Source organism: Hemicordylus capensis, chromosome 1 (genome assembly GCF_027244095.1).
Source record: "Hemicordylus capensis ecotype Gifberg chromosome 1, rHemCap1.1.pri, whole genome shotgun sequence".
In the NCBI taxonomy this organism is placed as follows: domain Eukaryota; kingdom Metazoa; phylum Chordata; class Lepidosauria; order Squamata; family Cordylidae; genus Hemicordylus; species Hemicordylus capensis.
In genome coordinates, this window is record NC_069657.1 from 287647797 (window position 1) to 287669544 (window position 21748).

The window sequence follows — 21748 nt, forward strand, 5'->3', positions numbered from 1 at the left end:
CAACTGGAGACAGATCTCTCCGGACGACCTCAATGGGCGGTGGGGCTCATAATGAAGAAGGCGTTCTCTTAGATACCAAGGGCCTAAGCCATTTAGGGCTTCAGAAGTTATGACTAGCAGTTTGTATTTTGCCCGGAAACCTACTGGCAGCCAGTGTAACTCTATCAACAAAGGAGTGATGTGGTCTCTCCAAGATGACCTAGAGACCAACCTGGCCACCGCATTCTGTACCAACTGAAGCTTCCGGACTATGTACAAAGGCAGCCCCACATAGAGCACATTGCAGAAGTCAAGTTTGGAGGTTACCAACATATGTACCACTGTTTTGAAGTCGTTCATCTCAAGAAACGGACGCAGCTGGCGTGTCAGCCGAAGCTGATAGAAAGCTCCTCTGGCCACTGCCTCAACCTGAGATACCAGGGAGAGGTGTGAATCCAGAAGTACTCCCAGACTGCGAACCTGTTCCGTTTGGGGAAGTGTGACCCCATCTAGAACAGGTAGATCAAAATCGTCTCTAGAGTTCTGACACCGCACAATAAGTATTTCTATCTTATCTGGATTCAATTTCAGTTTATTCTCCCTCATCCAGCCCATTACTGCTTCCAGGCAAGCATTTCGGGAAGTTATGCCATCTCTTGAAGAAGTTGACCTGGAAAAGTAGATCTGGGTGCATCAGCATACTGGTAACACCCAGCTCCAAATCCCCTAATGATCTCTCCTAGCAGTTTCATGCAGATGTTAAAGAGCATTGGAGAAAACACAAAGCCTTGTGTGACACCATACTTAAGCTCAGATTTTGAAGAGCAACAATCTCCAATCGACACCATCTGGAATCTGTCCGAGAAGTAGGCGCAGAACCACTGTAAAACAGTGCCTCCCACCCCCCAACACTCTCAAATGTTCCAGAAGGATACTATGGTCAATAGTATTGAAAGCCGCTGAGAGGTCCAAAAGGACCAACAGAGTCACACTTCCTCTGTCAATTGCCAGTTGGAGATCATCCATCAGGCTGACCAAGGCAGTCTCCACCCCATAGCCTGCCCGAAAACTAGTTTGAAATGGGTCTAGATAATCATTTTCCTCCAAGACCACCTGGAGCTGAGAGGCCACCACCCTCTCAATTACCTTGCCCAACCATGGGAGGTTGGAAACAGGCCAATAGTTGCTTAGCTCTGAGGGATCTAATGCAGGCTTCTTAAGAAGAGGTCTAATAATTGCCTCCTTAAGACAAGGAGGCATCCTGCTTTCCCTCAGAGAAGCATTTATGATTTCTACCTGGCCTCCTACAACAGCCTCCCTGCTAGACAGAACAAGCCATGTTGGACAAGAGTCAAGAGAACAAGTGGTAGGCCTCACCGATCCAAGCATATAAACCTGCCAGGTCCTTCACCTTTCTTCGTAGGCTCTGCTCTTGGCCCCATCGGTGACACAAATCTCTGTCTGTGGTGGGGACCAGGGACAGGGATTTTTCAGTGGTGGCCATCTTTGGACTACCCTCCAACAAGAGAGTCATCAATCTCCCTCCCTGATTTTTTTAAAGCGTAAAAATCCTCCTCCTCCAAGAGGCATTTAAAATCTAGCTTTTAGCCAGTTCTTCCATTTAAATCAATTTTAGCCTTCTATTACTGCTTTTAATTTTTGTTGATGTTTGTTTTGATTGCATTGATTTTTAATATATTAATTGTTGTTTGTAATAAGCTATCTCAAACAGCAGTGTTCTGGAGGGGCAGAGCAGAAATATTTTCAATAAGTAAATAAACAGTGGGCAAGCATGTCCTAGTGGCATGTGCATTGCCTGGCAACGGATGTATACAAGACCTGTCTCCTACTCGTCGTCAGTCAGAGATACCAGCAGAGTGGCACAGGGCATAATTAATAGACGATGGATATGCACAATTATTGTTACATAAAACATAAACACATTTTGTAAAAACAAAACAAAACTGCAGTGTTCCTCAGACAATACGAAAACAGAGGAACAGTCTCTGGAAGTTATACGGAATCAATTTAAAAGTATTCAGCTGTGTGTCTGTGCTTGTTGAGAACTAGATAACATTGGACATGGAATTTTTCTTATTTCTGTACTAAATTTCTAAAATGTTTATGAGCATATAGGAAAATATAGCAGTTTTACTTTATAGAGGCTAATTTGCCTTTGCTTTCTGTAGTACTGCTAGGTGATAGTGTAATAATATGCAACAGTGGAGAATATCAGCGGGGGCATATAATTTAGCATTTGATGTGCTCCAAATAGGGTAGGCACTGGCAGTTAAAAGAACATGTTTAGTACAAGCCATGAAAATGAGATCAACAACAGTGCTCTGAAATAGACCTGAAGGGAAGTTATATTTGTGCCACTGAAGTTACAGGGAAAGTACATTAGTCAAGATTGTTATAGGCAGATTACTGCCTCATCAGTATTTCCTCCGAATGAGAATTCAGATTAAGAAGCTGTGGGACATAAACTTCAGGTATAATCAGGCTTAAGACTAAAAGGCAACATGTTTGGCTGAAGAAGATTTTTACATTGATCCACAGACATTTATGCAATCATAATTTGCTTCTTTGCTTCAAAGGTTGAAAAACATTAGCTTTGGGAAAACTAGTTTGGGTTGACTTTGATGATGCAAAATATAGAGAAATATAGTTATCACAATGTGAGAACATAAGAACAGACCTGCTGGATCAGGCCCAAAGCCTATCCAGTCCAGCATCCTGTTTCACACAGTGGCCCATCAGATGCCTCTGGGGAGCCCACAGGCAAGAGGGCATGCCCTCTCTCCTGCTGTTGCTCCTCTACAACTGGTATTTAGAGGCATCTTGCCTCTGATGCTGGAGGTGGCCTATAGCCATTGATAGACCTGTCCTCCATGAATTTGTCTAAGCCCCTTTTAAAGCCATCCAAGCCATCACCACATCTTGTGAGAGAGAATTCCATAGGTTATGCGCTGTGTGAAAAAATACTTCCTTTTGACATTCTTAAATTTCCTGGCCTTCAGTTTTATGGGATGACGCCTGGTTCTAGTGTTGTGAGAGAGGGAGAAAAATTTCTCTCTGTCCACTCTCTCTACTCCATGCATAATTTAATACACCGCTACCATGTCTCCCTGTAGTAGCTTCTTTTCCATACCAAAAAGCCCCAGATGCTGTAGACTTGCCTCACAAGGAAGGTGCTCTAGGCCCCTGATCAGCTTGCTTGCCCTCTTCTGCACCTTTTCCAGTTCTACAATGTCCTCAGTCCTTCTCAAGATATGCGACCAGAACTGTATGCAGTACTCCAAATGTGGCCACACCACAGATTTGTATAAGGGCATTATAATATTAGTACTTTAATTTTCAGTCCCCTTCCTAATGATCCCTAGCATGGAATTTGCCTTTTTCACAGCTGCCCCACATTGAGTCAACACTTTCACTTTCCACCATGACCCCAAGATCTCTCCCCTGGTCAGTCACCAACAGCTCAGACACATATACATCAGTGTATATGTGAAGTTGGGTGGTGGGTTTTTTGCCCCAATTTGAACCACTATACATTTGCTTACATTGAACCACATTTGGCATTTTGTTGCCCACTCATCCAGTTTGGAGAGATCCTTTTGGAGCTCCTCACACAGGATTTCACAGAGTTTAGTATATAATTTAGTGATCTGCAAATTTGGCCACTTTACTGTTTACTCCAACTTCTAGATTATTTATGAATAAATTAAAGAGCAATGGTCCCACTACAGATCCTTGGGGGACATGACTTGTTTCTTCCATCTTCCATTTCCATCATGAAATGTGTCCATTTATTCCTACCATCTGTTTCTTGTCCTTCAGCCAGTTAGCAATCCACACATGAACTTGTCCCCTTATCCCATGACTGCAAAGTTTACTCAAGAGCCTTTGATGGGGAACTTTGTCAAAAGCTTTTTGGAAGTCTGAGTATACTATGTCCGAGAATACAAAATAAGTATATTTATGCAAATATGCATTCACAGAAACATTTCAACACACAACTTAACATATTCCCATCCCACCTATTTCTTTACCCACTCTCCCCTCTTTCTCTAAAGGAACCAATATTTAAGCTAGGGATGTGTAAACAGGCTCGAGCTCAAGCCAGTTCACCAAGTTCATTGAACTTGGCTGGCTCAAGGGCTCATCCCTGGCTCACCCTCAAGTTGAACCAGACCCAGTTCAGCTCAAACTCAAGATGAAACCGCCCCTCCCCCTCCAGTCTGGGGGGTTCTAACAGGTTTTTTTTTAAAAAGAAACTCACCACCTCCGGTGGGTGCTGCCACAGCCACAGGAAGCTCTCCGGCAGTTCTCCCTCCCTGCCGGCCTCCTCCTTAATAATTCCCTGGTGCCTTTGGTGTTGGGCCTCTGGCATGGGAGTGAGGGCTGGGGCAGAGTCTTTCCCTTTATGGCTACTGTAGGAGCTGAAACTTATACCTAGATGGCTTTTGTCACTGGGGTCTTGAGCTAAGTTACTCTATAATGTGTTTGGGTTTGTCTGGAAATGGGAAGACGGGGTGTGTCCATTGACTGTGGGGCGGCTGTTCCAGTGGTGGTGGGGAATAGAAGAAGTAACATTGGCAGGTCAGCAGGCCATAACAGGGGAAGGGAAATAAAAAATGTAATAGCTGTGTCCTCTTCTGGCTGTCCTTTGACCTTGGGGAGCACTGCCAACTATCCACAGAGCCTTGCCTTGCTCCTTTATAATGCCAGGTTGGTCCAGAACAAACCAGAAATCATCCATGATTTAATTATGGATGAAGGGGATGACCTGTGTATCACAGAGGTACCTGTGTATTGCAGAGATTTGGCTGGGGGAGGCTGGTGGCCCAGTTTGGTCCCAGCTTCTCCCTTCAGGGTACTCTGTAGAGGAGCAGGCAAATGGACATGGGTAGAGAGGTGGAGTGGCTGTGGTCTAATAGAATAACACTCTGTTATCATCATCATCATCATCTATTTACAAATAGTCTACCAGATGTTATTGACTGGATTTGGTACTTTAATTATTGGGCCCTTTCCAAGGGTTTAGAATAACGAAAGAAAAATTAAAGGTAGCGTCATAGTATTTGTGCTGTCCCGAGTAGTGTGGCCTTCTGTAGCTGATGTGTTGTAATTTTATCGATGTCCAAGGTGTCAAGATGGTGTTCAAGTTCTTTTGGTACTGCACCAGGGGCACCAACAACTATTGGCACCACTACTGTTTGTTTTCTTTTTCCAGAGCTGCTCAATTTCAATCTGAAGGTCTTTGTATTTAGTTATTTTCTCCAGTTTTTCGCCAACTCATCTATCCCCTAGGATTGTAATATCAATTATTCAGAACCTGATTCTTCTCGATGACTGTCAGATCTGGCATATTGTGCACTAAATGCCTATCAGTTTGTATTCTAAAATCCCAAAGGATTTATGCCTCCTCATTTTCTGTGACCTTCTCAATTGGATGATTCCACCAGTTCTTGCTTGCTGGCAATTTGTAATTCTTGCAAAGGTTCCAGTGCATCATCGCTGCAACTTTATTGTGTCTTTCCTTATAATCAGTCTGTGTGATTTTCTTACTACAACATACAAGGTGCTCAACCATCTCATCCGCTTCCTTGCATAACCGACACTTACTGTCTTTCTGTGTCTTATCAATTTTTGCTTTTATAACTTTTGTTCGTAATGATTGTTCCTGGGCTGCAAAAATGAGACCTTCTGTTTCTTTCTTCAGTGTCCCCTTCTTTAACCTCTGCCATGTTGTGCTATTGTTGACTTTTGCTTGTATGTCATCAAAGAACTATTAGATTTCTATACTGCCCTTCCAAAAATGGCTCAGGGCAGTTTACACAGAGAAATAATAAATAAATAAGATGGATCCCTGTCCCCAAAGGGCTCACAATCTGAAAAGAAACATAAGATAGACACCAGCAACAGTCACTGGAGGTACTGTTGCCAAGTGCTAGGGATGGATAGGGCCAGTTATTCTCCCCCTGCTAAATAAAGAGAATCACCACATCCCTCTTACCAGGATCGCTGTTGACATATCTGATTATATCAAATGCATATACTTATGTTTGGGGACCAAGGATAGATTGGGACTTCTGTTGGTGTACCGATCACCCTGCTGCCCAACAGCATCCCTAACTGAGCTCATGGACTTGGTTGTGGGGTTCGTGTTAGAGTATTCGAGACTTGGGGTGCTGGAGGACTACAATGTTCACGTCAAGACCAATTTCTCTGGGGCAGCTCAGGAGTTCATAGCAGTCATGACAGCTATGGGCCAATTTTAAGTGGTCTCCAGACTGATGCATGTTGCAGGTCACATGCTCAATCTGGTCTTTTACTATAATCCGAGTGGTGCTCTGTGGGTGGAGACTCCTGTTAATTCCCCATTGTCATGGACGGACCACCTTCTGATTAAGGTTTGACTCACAATCAAGTCCCACTTCTGCAGGGGTGAGGGGCCTATTAGAATGGTCCACCCAAAACGGTTATTGGATCCAATAAGATTCTAAGAAGCCCTGGAAGGATTTAGTGTTGGCTCTGCCAGTGATCCTGTTGATTCCCTGTTGGAGGATTGGAATAGCCAACTCACCAGGGCAGTAAATACGATCGCATCTAAGTTTCTTTGTGACCCACTTCAAAACAAGCCACTTGGTATACAGAAGATCTATGGCAGTTGAAATGACAAGGTAGGTGACTGGAGCGCAAGTGGAGAGGGATTCAACTTGAATCCAACAGATTGCAACATAGGGTGCAGGAGTGTAACTATAATAGGGCAAGGGGAGACAGTTGTCTGGGGGCCCACTGCCTTGGGGAGCCTCCAGAGGCAAGTCACATGACTGGCTCCCCCAGCCACGCACCCGTCCGGGCTTCCTTCAATAATATTCATCCTCTGAAATTGATGGGAGTGTTAAGAGCTGGAGCTATCAGAACAGCATGTCTTTCTCTAGTACCATTGAATGACTTGCATCATCCACAATTTACAAAACCTTTGAAAAAATAATTTAGGATGATGTTCTATTGTGGCACATAGGATAGATAGATAGATAGATAGATAGATATTTTACCCCGGGGGGGGCATTTTAAAATGTCTCTGGTACCACTCCAACCTTGCTACGCTCGATAGAGTGCATTTATTTATTTATTATTATTATTATTATTATTATTATTATTATTATACATTTATATCCCGCTCTTCCTCCAAGGAGCCCAGAGCTGTGTACTACATACTTGAGTTTCTCTTTCACAACAACCCTGTGACGTAGGTTAGGCTGAGAGAGAAGTGACTGGCCCAGAGTCACCCAGCTAGTTTCATGGCTGAATGGGGATTTGAACTCGGGTCTCCCCGGTCCTAGTCCAGCACTCTAACCACTACACTACGCTGGCTCTGGCTGCTGGCTCATTTAAAGACATATGCTCTGGCAATACATGCAACAAAGAAGTGATTCTTTTTTGCCCGTATTCCATCTGCAAGCTCACATTTGGCAGAGTTGTTCAGGTTGTGAGGTGGCTAATACATGCCCCTCCTCCCTTGAATCAGAATTTGGAACCATCAATAACCCGCTGTGATGTTTTTAATGAGTACTTTGTAGACAAAATCTCTCATATTTTGGCTGACAAGATTCCACAAAGATTGCAGTTATTGAATCGGAGGTGTCCAGCAACTACTCTTATGTGGTTAGGCTGGATCAGTTCCAGTTTGTGACTCCTGAGAATGTAGACAGGCTGCTTGGAGTGGTGTGGCCTACCAGCTGTTCTTTTGACCCTTATACTGTCTGGCAGGGAGGCTGTTGTAGAAGGCATGGTAGAGATTATGAATGCTTCTCTGTGGGAGGGCAGGATGCCTCCTTGCCTTAAAGATGCACTCATTAGACCTCTTCAGAAGAAGCCTACATTCGCATTCTACATTTCCTCAGAGTTAAGCAACTATTGGCCTGTCTCCACAGAAGGTGGTGGCCTCCTAGCTCCAGACAGTCTTGGAGGAAACTGATTGTCTAGAACCATTTCAAACTGGCTTTCAGGAAGGCTATGGGGTGGAGACTGCCTTGGTTGGCCTGATGGATAACCTCCAATTAGGAATTGACAGAGGAAGTGTGACTCTGTTGGTCCTCTTTGATCTCTTGGCAGCTTTCAATACTATCAACCATAGTATCCATCTGGGACATCTGAGAGTGTTGGTGGTGGGAGGCCCTGCTTTGTAGGGTTGCACGTTTTGTATTTTTTCTGTTTTGATTTGTACCAAATCCGAATCAACCCTATTTTCTATTTTGTCTGAAATTAAGCCTTCCGAATCACCCCAGTTTAGTTTTGTATCTGAATTAATCTGAATCTGAATCTGAATTAATTTCGATTAAATAATGGGTCACATAGTCAAAAGAGTGGGTGTGGTTTATAGTGCCCAATGAGTGGAAGCTGCTACAAAAATTTCAAAGGAATTGGGCAAACTGCTGATTTTTGGTGAATTTTTGAAGTTTGCGCATCTTTCAGAATTACCCCATAGGGTATGATCGAGGTTTCAAGAAAAGTATAGCTTCACATGGTGGGGGAGGGGTGGCCCAGAATGGAGTGTGGTTGGTGGTAGTGCCCAGTGGGTAAAAGGAAGATACCACAATTTTTTCAGAGGACTTTGGCAAAGGGCTGATTTTTAAAGAATTAATGAAGTTATGTGTCTTTCAGATTTTCCTCGTAAGGTATAATGGAGGTTTCTGTAGTCCCATAACTCCACTTGAGGGGCACTGGGGTGGCCCAGAGCAAGTGTGTAGTGCGCATAGGGTGCCAACCACCCTCATGGGTTGCCAACCCATGCAGTAAAGGGTTTGGTTGTTCTAGAGGTGTTCTGAGAGTAGATTCTCTAGTAGCATATGAGAGTGGATTCATGGGTTTTCATTAAAAATCTCATTTGCTACCAGAGAATCTAAACTCAACACCTCAGAAACAAGAAAGCCCAGTACCCCAATGGGTTAGCAATCCAGTCTGGTGGTTGGCACCCTCTGTGCACTACACCACCACTCGTTCAGCAACACACCAGTGCCCCCCAAGTGCAGTTACGGGGCTGCTGAAACCACCATTATTCCCTATGGGGGGAAAGCTTAAAGACACTCAAACTTTCCCAAATTACAAAAAAATCAACCCTTTGATCAATTCATTTGAAATCTGGGTGGTGGAAGGCACCCCTTGGGCACTTCCTCCCAACCCACTGTTTTGCCCCAGCAGACCTCTTTCTGCCCCAAATCTGCCCCAAAGATACACACTTAAAAATCAGCCCTTAGGCCAATTCCATGGGAGTCTGGGTTGTGGCAGGCACCCCTTGGGTCACTTCCACCCAACCCACTGTTCTGCCCCAGCAGACCCTTTTCTGCTGCAAATCTGCCCCAAAGACACTGCAACTTTGACAATTCCTAAGAAAGCAGCCCTTAGGCCAATTCCATGGGAGTCTGGGTTGTGGCAGGCACCCCTTGGGGCACTTCTACTCAACCCACTGTTCTGCCCCAGCAGACCCCTTTCTGCCCCAAATCTGCCACAAAGACACACAATCTTCAACAACCCCTCACTCCCCCAAGCCCATGCGCCACTGCTGCAACCCCCAAGCCCACGCTCCACTGCTGCAGCAAACAACGGCTAACAGCAGCATCAAGTGTGCCCTTCTCTCCCTCCTCTACCAAGCAAGCAGTTCTCATCCACAGACATTTTTTTCAACACATCAACAACAATAACAGAGCTTTACAAAGAACCGGTTTCCAAAGCAAGGTCACACAGAGGTAGCAGAACAATGAACTATACTAGGCAGGCAGGCAGGCATTTGAATTGCATTATATACTATATACACATACATGGTAACTCAATAGGGAGCAGTATGCTGGGCTCAGGCAGGTAGCAAGTTAAGTATGGCATCATAGAAACTTGAGTTTAGACATGCAATGCAAAATTAGTTCTTTCTCTGTTTCTCTTGAATGAGGCAGCCAGAAAGGCAGACGCAAGCAAGTAACTTGTTAATGAACTGAAACAAACTTTCCCCCTCCACTCTCAAAGCAATCAGTCCAGACAGAGTGGAAACAGGGCATTGTTTGCTAGAGCTGGCAATCAGAATTTCTTAGCACATAGTTGCATCACAATAGAACAAATTCCAAGGAAATGAGCTGCCTCGGCAATGCTGTGCCTGCTTTTTCATAACTTATCTTCTGCTAATCTCTTCTTGACAGACACTTACTGCCTCCCTAGTTGCTGTAGTCAGAGACCAAAGCTCTGAAGAACAGAAAAAAAAACAAAACTTCGGCTCTAAAATAGGGTCATTTTGATTTGTATACATAAAAATTTGTTTTTAATTTTTTCATTTCAATTTGTATACAAAACATCCAAAATGCCATTTTCGGACACAAAACGTTTTGTTGCCAAATCGAAATGCACAAGCCTACTGCTTTGCAGTGGTTCTGCTCCTACCTTTCAGATGGTGTCTCTTGGAGACTGTTGCTCTTTGAAAAATGAGCTTCTGTCGGGGCTCCCTCAGGGCTCCATACTGTCTCCAGTGTTAATATCTACATGAAACTGCTGGGAGAGATCATCAGGAGATTTGGTGCAGTGTGTTATCAGTATGCTGATGACATCCAAATCTATTTCTCCATGTCAGCATCATCAGAGGAGGAATATCCTCCCTAAATGCCTGCCTGGAGGTAGTAATGGGTTGGATGAGGGATAATAAACTGAGACTGAATCTAGAGGGAGATACTTATTGTGGGGGTTTGGGAGACAATTTTGATCTGCTGGTTCTGGAAGGGGGTCACGCTTTCCAGAAGGAACAGGTACGCAGTATGGGAGTGGTTTTGGACCCACATCTCTCGGTGGTATCTCAGGTTGAGGCGGTGGCCAGAGGTGCTTTCTGTCAGCTTCGGCTGATACACCAGCTACACTTGTTTCTTCAGATGAATGACTTCAGAAGTGTGATACATATGCTGGTAACCTCCAGACTTGACTACAGCAACATGCTCTATGAGGGTCTGCCTTTGTGCGTAGTTCAGAAACTGCAGTTGGTACAGAATGCAGGAGCCAGTTTGGTTTCTGGGTCATCTCAAAGAGACCATATCACTCCTGTATTGAAATAGCTACACTGTCTGTCAATAAGTTTCTGGGCAAAATACAAAGTGCTGGTTATAACCTATAAAGCCCTAAACAGCTTAGGCCCTGAGTATTTAAGAGAACATCTTCTTTACCATGAACAACATCATCGCCCACATGTCTCATCTGGAGAGGTTCGTCTGCAATTGCCACAGCTTGTCTGGTAGCCACAGGGAAGGGCCTTTTCTGTTGCCTCCCTCCCCGAGACTCTGGAATGCTCTCTCTGCTGAGATAAGAGTCTCCTCATTTCTGACAACTTTTTAAAAGTACCTAAAGACTTGTCTTTTCACCCAAGCTTTTTAATTTGACTTTGGTTTTAAATTGTATTAAGGTTTTATCTTCTATGTTTTAACTGAACTGCCCAGAGACAATTTGGAGCAGTATACAAATTTGAGAGATAAATAGATAAATAGATTAAATAAATAAATACAGTGCTACTCCCGATCCACCCCTCCCTGTCCTTTCTTTAGAGTTTGTGTCTAGGAATAACATTATCCCACTGGTTCTCACCATTCCACCAGGTTTCCATTATGCCCATGATATCTATGTTTTAATTAGCAACCAAGCACTACAGCTCACCTACCTTGGCTCAGAGGCTTCTGGCATTGGTATATAAAGACCTAGTGTTGGTGAGTACTATCTCCCTTGCTGTCACTCATTGGCATAAGCAGGGGGGCAGGCAGGGCATGTGCCCTAGGTGCCATTCTGGGGGGGAAGCAAAATGCCTGCCTTGATCTGCCCCCAACCACCACCATTTAAATTTTTTTTTAAAAAAATGTCCCCCCCCAATTAATCCCCACGGGTGCCCGGGAACCAGCTGCTGCTCACCACTGCTGCCCACCGCTGTAGCTGGCCTGCCTGCCCGCACACCCCCCCCCGCTCAAGCAGGCATAACTCGCTCTCAGTCTGGGTGCTGGTGGGCGGGCGCTCTCCCATTCGCTGGGATCCGGAGAACATGTGTACGGTACACCCCCCCCCCCCGCTGCGGCGGCTACTAGGAGCCCCCCCAGTGAGCACTTGCCATTTATTTCAGGCGGTGTTTGCTACCTGAAAGCGTCTATCCCCCTTTCTCTCCCTCCAGAGCAGGAGAGAAAGGGAGAATAGATGCTTTCAGGTAGCAAGCGCTGCCTGGAATGACACCGAAGAGCTCGCTCGGGCTCTTCGGAGCTTGAGGCCACACCCCCTCCGAAGAGCCCAAGTGAGGTCTTCGGTGTCATTTCAAGCAGTGCTTGCTGCCTGGAAATCATCTATTCTCCCTTTCTTGGGAGAGTCAGGGGAATAGACGCTTTCAGGCAGTAAACGCTGCCTGAAAAGAATCAGCAACGTCGGCAAGTGCTCTCTGGGGGCAGGTGAGCTCCTAGTAGCCTGGGCAGGGGGCATGGGTGGGTGGGGGGTCATTCGTTCGGGCCAAGAACGAGGGAAAGGGTGGCACTGCGGCAGGGAGGTACGCTAGATGTCCCTGCCTCACAGTAATGGCTACTAGGAATTGTGGTTTTCTAACTTTATAGGCACACATGGCAAGCCTGAATTTCAAACTACAATTCCCAGAAAGCTGAGCATTATATGAGCTTTAGCCAATGAACAGCCAAGAAGGGCGGATGTTTTCCTGTTGTACAGGATGGGATGGAATTCTGTGTTGTTCAATCAGGGAAGCCGTTGCAGCTACCTTGGAGAAGCCAGGCAGGAGGGGAGGGGAGAGGAGGGGAGGGGGTTTCCCAATCCCAATGGAAAGGCTAGCCTCCCTGCCTGGATTCCTGCTTTGGAAGGGGCTTGCATCTGAGTAATGGCTTGCAATGAGAGAGAGGTGTGGGTAGGTGGGTTGCTTTTTGCATGTTCAATCAGAGGAGAGGAGAGTGGTCTGCGTAGCTGGATGGGGGCCCTTTCTAAAACATAAGTTGTTTTCCATGGGAACGGAAGACGCTGATGGGAGGGTTGGGTAATATCCGCCTGGAGCTTCCCAGACAACAAAGAGGGGGTTCCAGAGGGAATAAGGCACGCCAGAAAGCAACCTGGTAACGTGGGTAACAGATGAACTATAGCAGACAGCAGTCGTCGCTTATCTCAGCAAAGCTGTGTTTTGCAGTAGAGGTTTCTGGCTAGTGGGAAAGGTGTTGTGATGGAGGAGGAATATTCTTTGCCTGGGATTTAATGGAGGATTTAATACTGCCTGGGAAGGCCCTGTGGCGGGTGCGCTTTCCCCCGGGGTGGAGGAACCTGCCTCGCCTTTTCCCTTGCTTGCTTTTCTGGCTCGTGTCCCCTGCCTCAGGGCACGCACACACGCGCACGCACACACCCCCTTCGCTCAAATGGAAGCTGAAGTGGGGAGGGGTTTCTTCTCTTCCGCCACACTTCCCCCCAGCAAGCAAGCCCTCCCTGCCTTCTTGGGTATGTTTTGGTGATCCTTTTTAGTGGCCACCTTTGACTTCCAGTCTCTGGGATTTGGCATGTGTTGGACCTCTTCTTCCTCTGTTGTGAGTTTTGCAGTTATTTCAAACAGATGAAATGCATTCCACTTACTGACCCTTCATTCTTCTGCAGATCAGTTTCTTTCCACTGAAAGATTAGCTAGAAAACCAGCTAGAATTCTAAATGCGATTGTTTATGCACCGAAGAATAAGTATTAATAGCAAAAATGTATTCACAGTATGATTGTTTTCAGCTGATGAAAATGAATTGCTACTTCAAAAATAAGAAAGAAAGCAGCCTATTCATTATAGAATATTTGTTCTGATACTCTGCAATCACACTCCCAATTTATAAATAAATATGTATATATAGGACATTATAGGTCATTAGGGAGTCTACAGCAGTAAGCCCCAGTTATCCAACTTCTTGCAAAACAGTACAGGCTTTCAATCAATTAAAGTAATTGATTACTGTTCCACTTTATCCAACTTTTTTCCTTTTTCAAAGAGAACGGAATTAGGGGTGAAAATAAACAGAGAATGTTTTCATTCTTATTCACATTCACACATAATCAACAAATGGAATTAATTGCCAGAATATGTTAAGCCCCTTTCAGAGTAGCACCATGGGTGTCAGATGTTTGGATGCAGGGGAGGGCGCAATTTCAGTGCTTGCCCTAGGTGCTATTTTCCCTAGATATGCCCCTGCTGTCATTTGACTTTTTTGGTCATCTGTTATGTGCTTCTGTCTACTCCTGGCTCTACTCTGTCCCATTCTGGTTTATCTGAAACATGTGCACCCTCACACCTTAGGGGTTTTTGCTGGCCGAACCAGATACCATCCAGTTCCTGTAGGCAATCCCCAAAACGTCATTTTAAAAGCTGCTCCTCAACCTTTTTTATTTTAAGTGCCAGCCATCTGGTTCCATCTTGGTTCAAGTGGAACACATCCCTTTGTTACAGGCTTCGCTTGTCCCAAAGTGTATCCCAGTGCCTAACAAATCTAAACCCCTCTTCCCAGCACCACTGTCTCAACTATGCAGTGAGACCCCCTCCACTCTGCCTGTCTCACTGGCCGATATAGTGGTCTGCTGAGTCTCCTTCAAAAAAAACCCTTTGTGCACTCCAAAACCAGTTCCTGTCCTTTGCTCTTCTAATTCCTCTTGTAATTTCTTCTCCTTTCCATATTTGATCCTGACTCGAGCAGTATTTACGGCATATCATTCTGAAGGAAGTTGCATTTTATGTTACATTTACACATACCTTATACACATTCATAATTTTGTGGGATTTTGCACCATACTATTTATTATGGAATCATATATACAGGATATAATAGTAAACAATAGGTGAGACAGTCAGAATGTGTATACTCATCCTCAGAGTGTCACTAAATCTTTGGATGTTTTCAGTCCAGCACTTTCATCACATTTTATTCCATTTTTTATCCCTCACTTCCCTACAATTATATTTGCTCTACAGCAACTTATCATTGGTTTGCTTGGCATTTCTGTTTTCTCTTCTGGCACATCTGGAATTTTATTTTTAATTTTATTTTACTTTACTTACTGCATGATGAATGTGTTTGAAGAAAAATTTTGTCCAAAAAGAAGAAGAAGAAGAAGAAGAAGAAAAGGAAGGAAGGAAGGAAGGAAGGAAGGAAGGAAGGAAGGAAGGAAGGAAGGAAGGAAATCTTAAGATAAAATTGGGCAACAACATTTATCTTTTATTATCGGGAATTTACAGAAGGCATTACCAAGCTGTCTGGTTCTATTCCGCATAAGTATTTAAAAGATTAAAAACAAACAACTTCACTAATGAATGGTGAAAGGCTGCTTCAGTGCTAGCTGTAAATTTCTAGCTGTTGCCGAAAAGTTTCTCCAACGCAGAAGAGGAGGACATCTACATTTGTTTTTCATCTCCCACTTCACTTGGGAGCACTGTGTCTTTCCCACAAGTGTTACCTTAGATATTCTAGTATATCTGAGGGACTAGGGCAGAGAGCTGTTGCTTTTATGTGCTTCATTCATTATGTGCTATCAATTCATTGTTGGGAACAAAAGGTTAGACTAGATGGGCCTTTTGTCTCATCTGTCAAGATCTTTCAGTAGTTTGATTGGTTCCTCCATTTGTAATTGTTTTACGTTTCTGTACCTGAATAAAATCTTCAGTGTTGACCTGAATGAAACCAGTAATTACACCAGTATATCCTTTGGCAATAACAATGGCTATTAAAATTAATGACAACTAGAAAATTATTGAACTCTGTAGGCTTTTAAATGAAAACTATATTAGTGTGACAGTAAGAGTTCTATCAGTTCTTCAGAGCTTGAAGAGTGGTCATGCAGTACCTTAATTTATTCTGCATAATTTTCAACAGCTTACTCCCCGTCCCCCGCCAAGTCCTTAGATTGAGTCCCAGACAAAAATGTAATATGGAATGCATTTGAAAACTGATTACTTCAAGATATGACAGAAGGTCAGCTAGGTATATACTATATTACTTACCCCTGTTCTCTGAACTTCCAAAAAAATTGCTCTTTGAAATGATTTCTCCCATATTGCCAGTTCACTCCCTAGTTCCACATTGAAATAATGACTCTTGCCATGTCCAACCACGACACTGAAACAATATGGCCTCTGGTCTTCAAGCTCATAGTCTTGATTAATACCTAAGTACAAATTTGCTTGTAGCCAGCAATCATCATTAAGCCAAAGCTGAAAGACATGTTAATAGGGTATTTTATTAGAAATGAGTTCAGAGAAATGAATATACTTGTTCTTAATTCATGCTAATGTAAATTAGTTGACTAAATAATTTTAATTTGATTAATCACCTGTCTTTTTAACTGATTGTTAATTTAATTTATTGATCAATGGTTTAAATAAATTTACAAATTATCAAAACCTGTCAGTAGGTTATCTTTTTTATCATGATGGACATTTGAGACAGTTTATAATTTCCTAAAGAAGAGCTCTTTCTCATTCTTTGAAGGAAGGGCTATCTATCTTTTTTTTTTCCAATTTCCAAAGGGAAATAGCTTCAAAAATAAACAGATGTGTACCTAGCTTTCAGCACCACCAATTAAAAAGTGCCTTTGCCCACTAAAATTGCACCTCCTTTATTCAATGAAAGTTTTCATTGATTAATCTATCAATTACAAATTGAAGCTGTGGTAATTATAGGTAATTATAGACAGCACCAATCACCTGTTTGGGGGACCAGTGTACCTCCCTTGATCCTTCAATAGGTATTAGTGTTGTTAAAGTCGAAAGTGCCAAAAATCTATTGCATGAGTGCTTAGCTTGCTGTTCAGCACCAGCCTGAGTTTCCAATAAGCCATGCCCCCCCAGCCATGCCCCTTGATGCCACCTTTGAGAGGCGGGGCCAGCCCCATCTCCCTTGCCAATGCTGCCTTCCCCCTTATCCCAGCTGTATATCTATCTTTGCTGCAACTTTGCTTGCTCTCTCACTCCGTTCCCCATGCACAAACCTGCTGGTGGAAGGGGCAGTGGGAACAGAGCAAAAGAGAAAGTGAGGCAGTGCCAGTGGCAAAGGTATGGCAGCTGGGAGATGAGGAAGGGCAGTGAAGAAGCTCAGGGAGTACCCGTGGCAGACAGGTGAGTTGATGCCTGTGGGCAATGGGGAGCAAGGCGGTGTCAGATTTATTAATAAGAGGAATTGTAAAAATAATATGGATAAGTATTGGTGATTTCTTACCAATACGTATCAATATTACATCTTACATCTGCTTTGTGTTTTACAGACTATGGAGGAATGTTCTATTACTGTTCAAGAATTATTCGAGACTGTGTGGCAAAAATTGAAAACCTGGACTGTTCGCTTTGATCCTCAAAAATGCTGCTCTGGGGTTGCTTCCATGATGTACTTGGAATGCAAAGAGCCAGGGTGGAAAAGGAAGACTGAAACATGCTTGTGAGGAAGGACAAAGTTGGGTTGATGCAATCTGCTTGACTGTAGTTGCGAACAACCAAGGTTGGGGTACTACAGTGGGATGTCTGCACTTGCCACCCCAAGGCGCAGCCATCACCTTGACCTGCCTCATGATCTGTGGGCTGGGACCAGGATTTGCTGTATAGTATCCTAAAAAATGATATCACTTTGATTAAATCATAAACCAGTTATTAAATGTTGTTTACTATGAAGATATCAAGATTAACCTTGACTGATGGTTAAAAATGCTGCACTGTCCTCTCATACAAGGAGGGGAGACTTCCTCCCTTCACACTGCATCCTACCATGCATTAGGCCCGGCAACTCTCAGAAGCAGGGGAGGACAGAGGAAAAGGGAATAAGTGCAACTCACCTTCCCCATGATGCAGGGAGAATTTATTCTGCTTGCCTTACGAAAACGTAGGCTACAGTCCCATAAATATATGCCATGGGCATCTTATTTTGAAAGACTTTATTTGATGTATATCTGTTGGTAGGGGCACAGCTAGGTTGAAAAGAGTTGTGTTGTAGTATGGAAGAGTTGTGATGAAGGAGATGGGAGATCCTTGGTGGGTTTACATCTCTTTCTATTTTTAGCGATTTTAAAGAAAAAGTTGTGCTTCCAGTTCCTTTATTCCATAGAAGCATTTCCCAGATTTTCATGGTTAAACAATAACTGAGCTTCCTAGTTCATGCTAAGAAGAATATGAAGAGTTAAAAAGATGCAAACAAATTGCTAGATGCCTACTGTATGACAAATTCCTGGCTTATCCTGCAGTCTTCTATTCACGCCCATAGTCCTTCAAACTGATCATGATGCTGAATGCTTGGCCCTTATCAAGCCAATATTGTGTCAGACAGCAGTGTTTCAAGGTAGAAGGGCGTTCCTGCATATGTTTACTATGTGTCCCATTAATGCCATTCCTGTGCCTCCGAATGGAAGGAGGTAAAGCAACAATTCAATGTACTGTAACATTTGGTCCAAGCTGCTCTTTTTCTAACACCTTATCTTGAGTGAATGTGCTCCCATTCTGAGCATAAACATTTGGGAATAAGAGTGGTAGGGGACCAGAACAATGGAGGTTCATTAAGGCTGAATACCATTAATGAGGTTAAAAAAGAGAGGACAAAATAGTTTATTGATATTTTTCTGATTATTCTGGGTCAGCTTTATTCCATGGTTAACATCCTAACTGATGAAGCACTGGCACTTTATGCAATATACTGGCAATACACACTGGCAATACACTGGCACTTTATGCAATACTGGTGCTGCAGGTGGGATTGACTAACTCAACAGCAGCAACTGAGCTGAGGGAGGAGCGAATTTTGATGAACCCCCTAGTGTCACCCCCCACAAGTCCACAAAGGTATCACAGCCCTCAGGGACATATTTTTTGGTGTGAGAGAGGACATCTGCCTTTGTCAATACCAGCACTAGTCTGCAGCATTGGCACATGGAGAGGAGAGCTGGTCTTGTGGTAGCAAGCATGACTTGTCCCCTTAGCTAAGCAGTGTCTGCCCTGGTTGCATATGAAAGGGAGACTAGAAGTGTGAGCACTGTAAGATATTCTCCTCAGGGATGGAGCTGCTCTGGGAAGAGCAGAAGGTTTCAAGTTCCCTCTCCGACTTTCTCAAGACAGGGCTGAGAGAGACTCTTGCCTTCAACCTTGGAGAAGCTGCTGCCAGTCTGTGAAGACAATACTAAGCTAGATAGACCAATGGTCTGACTCAGTATATGGCAGCTTCCTATGTTCCACATTACATGAAGTTAGGATGTCAGCTTCTAACTCAATGAACAGGTCCTAATAGTACACTAATATGTACTACTAGCCAACCCCTCACAGAGCATCTGTGCGTTCTTTGGGGTCGGCAGTTACCTCTTACCCCCCACCTTCTGCCCCAGTCTCCGGTTCCGAGCCCAGCCACTTCTCCTCCCCACCGCCACTTCTGCCCCACCTTTCTTTCCCCCTTCCTGAGCCTTGCCTCCACAGCTGGGCCCACCGCTGCCATGGCGACCAATCCTCCTGGGTGTGCCTCAACCAATCAGGTGCATCCACTGCCCAGCCAATCAGCTGAGCGCCAGGATGCACATTCCAAGGCACACCCAGGAGAATTATATATATAGATTGGTGTCATGGACCATGGAGACCTGAGTTCATATACCTATCAACCCATGCCTATCTTGCCCTGATCCAGCAATTTTTTTTTCCTGTGAAGGCTTCCACGTCTACAAATTGCCTAAAAAAATAAAATTTCAGCCTGTATTTTCAAACAATATACAACAGTTCTTCCAGTTCACTTCAATACAAGCTGCAGAGCAGTGTTCTACTTCTTTTGAAGTAAATGAGTAAGCTCACATATATAAGTTCAAACATCAGGGCATAGGCAGCTGTTCTCATGTGCAGCCTAACCTGGGCTAGGGATGCCCAGCCTGAGTTAGGCTGTACGTGAGAACTGCTGGGATCAGGCCCGATCCTGGAGGAGCCTAGCCCTGCTTTCAAACCCGGCTGTTAGCTGAGGTTGAGGGAGCAAGTGCTCCCTTAACCCAAGCTAACTGCTTGTGAGTTCACTGAGGCTATGTTTAGCCCCAGCGGATACAGAGATAGGCGCCTAGAGCACTTGTCTCCTGGGGGAATCCCCCAATGCATTGTACATGTTGCGTGGTGCTTTGCGGGATTCACGGAGGCCAGGACGAGTCTCTACCTCAGATCAATCTGTGCTGCACGGAGCAGGGCTGATCATGTAGGAACGTGCTCCTACTGATTAACCTATGATTGTCTGGGGTGAAAGCAAGGTTTGGGAAGCATTACCTCTGCCTGCCCGGTAGGTCATGTGAATGGCCCCATGGTGGGCTGGATCAGAATGACAGAGCAGTGTTAGGTAAAACAACCGCTCTCAGCCTCAGTGCCCCACCCATTAAATGTGAAGAAGTGAAATCTACATGAGATACGTGTTGTAAAAATAAATTTGATGATTACATAAAAGAGTATGGAAACGTAAAATGTGATATTCAAGTACTAGCAAGAACCTTAATTATACTATGATTTGTCGACACCCATGTGTGTTTGAATTAACGCTGATGCGTGGCATAAACAATATTCTCATGCTGATATATTTTAATAAAAGGTATCCCCTTTAGAAATCCTGCATATCTGAGTATGTAAATCAAGCAAGCAACATTTTTAATTATGAGCTTATAATATTAGTTTTATGCTTCACAGAATGCTTTGTTTAAATATCCTCATAATGGCATCCCTGTGAATCATTAGAGCTGGGAAAATTTACCCCGATGAAAAACCTATTAAAGTCAGTGGAATCACACAAAGAGTAAAAAAAAATTGCTTAATTATATTTTGATTCTAAAGCTTTTTTTAAAAATCCTAGACAAAAAACACCCCAAAGGGATATATGCATGCGTGTGTGTGTGTGTGTGTGTGTGTGTGCATTTGTCCTTCAGAAACATTTGAATGATTTCATCTTATTCAGCACAATTTATTATATATTTGTAGCTTGTGCAATACCCATTTTATTAATTTAGGATGGGCATTCAATGTTCAGAATTAGTATACAATATAAAGATATGGATTCTAGTTTTCTTTCCATGAATAGAATGGTGTTCAGCTCATGTAACAGGGATTTCCTACTCCCTTTCTCTCTGCTGCCCCCCTGAAAATCTGCTGCTGGGGGTTGGGACCCAGTGGAACAGGATGGCATATAGTAGAGGGAGTTGCCGTAGGAAGTGGGAGTTGGTGAAAATGATCACCTTTGGCATGAGTGGAAGTGCCTTCCATTTGTCCAAGAGCACTTTCAAATCCAAACTAATGCCAGGCCTTACGGACTTAGTCCTATTGGCTCCTCAACACTTTCTTTGTGTAAACAGTGTGATTCTGACAATTTAATTTTGCATTTGCATTTTAAAAGAGGAGATATAGTAGGAAAGAGACTGGCAATGGGGGCACAGTGGCCTACATGGAGTGCAGTGTACTAGCGATGGTGCAATCCATGGGGATGCTGTGGGCACAAGGGGCAGCACTGAAGCTGTTGAGAATGAGCAGTTGCACAAGCAGTGCTGCTGCAGCTATTCCCATTCACTGCAAAGAGAGCAACAGCAGCGACATTGCTTGTGCAACCACTTGTTCTCAACAGTGTCAGTGTTGCCTTATGTGTCCACAGCACCCCACACCAACTGCACCATTGCTGGCATGCTGCACATGATGTTGGCCAGTGAGACTCAGGCCAGATTTGGACATAATGGGGAATCAGAGGCAGAGCAGCCAGAGGTCCCCAATCCTGAACATCC

General features: G+C 44.0%; 1 protein-coding gene across 8 annotated transcripts in view; it reads right to left on the reverse strand.

Moving 5' to 3' along the window:
• The window catches only part of SNTG2 (syntrophin gamma 2), a 489442-nt gene that overhangs the window by 29745 nt on the left and 437949 nt on the right, over nt 1-21748 (reverse strand). For all 8 annotated transcript variants that reach the window (XM_053286035.1, XM_053286038.1, XM_053286042.1 and 5 more), the window contains one exon: nt 15999-16208. In XM_053286035.1, the coding sequence (XP_053142010.1) occupies nt 15999-16208 (210 nt within the window). The remainder of the gene's footprint in view (nt 1-15998; nt 16209-21748) is intronic.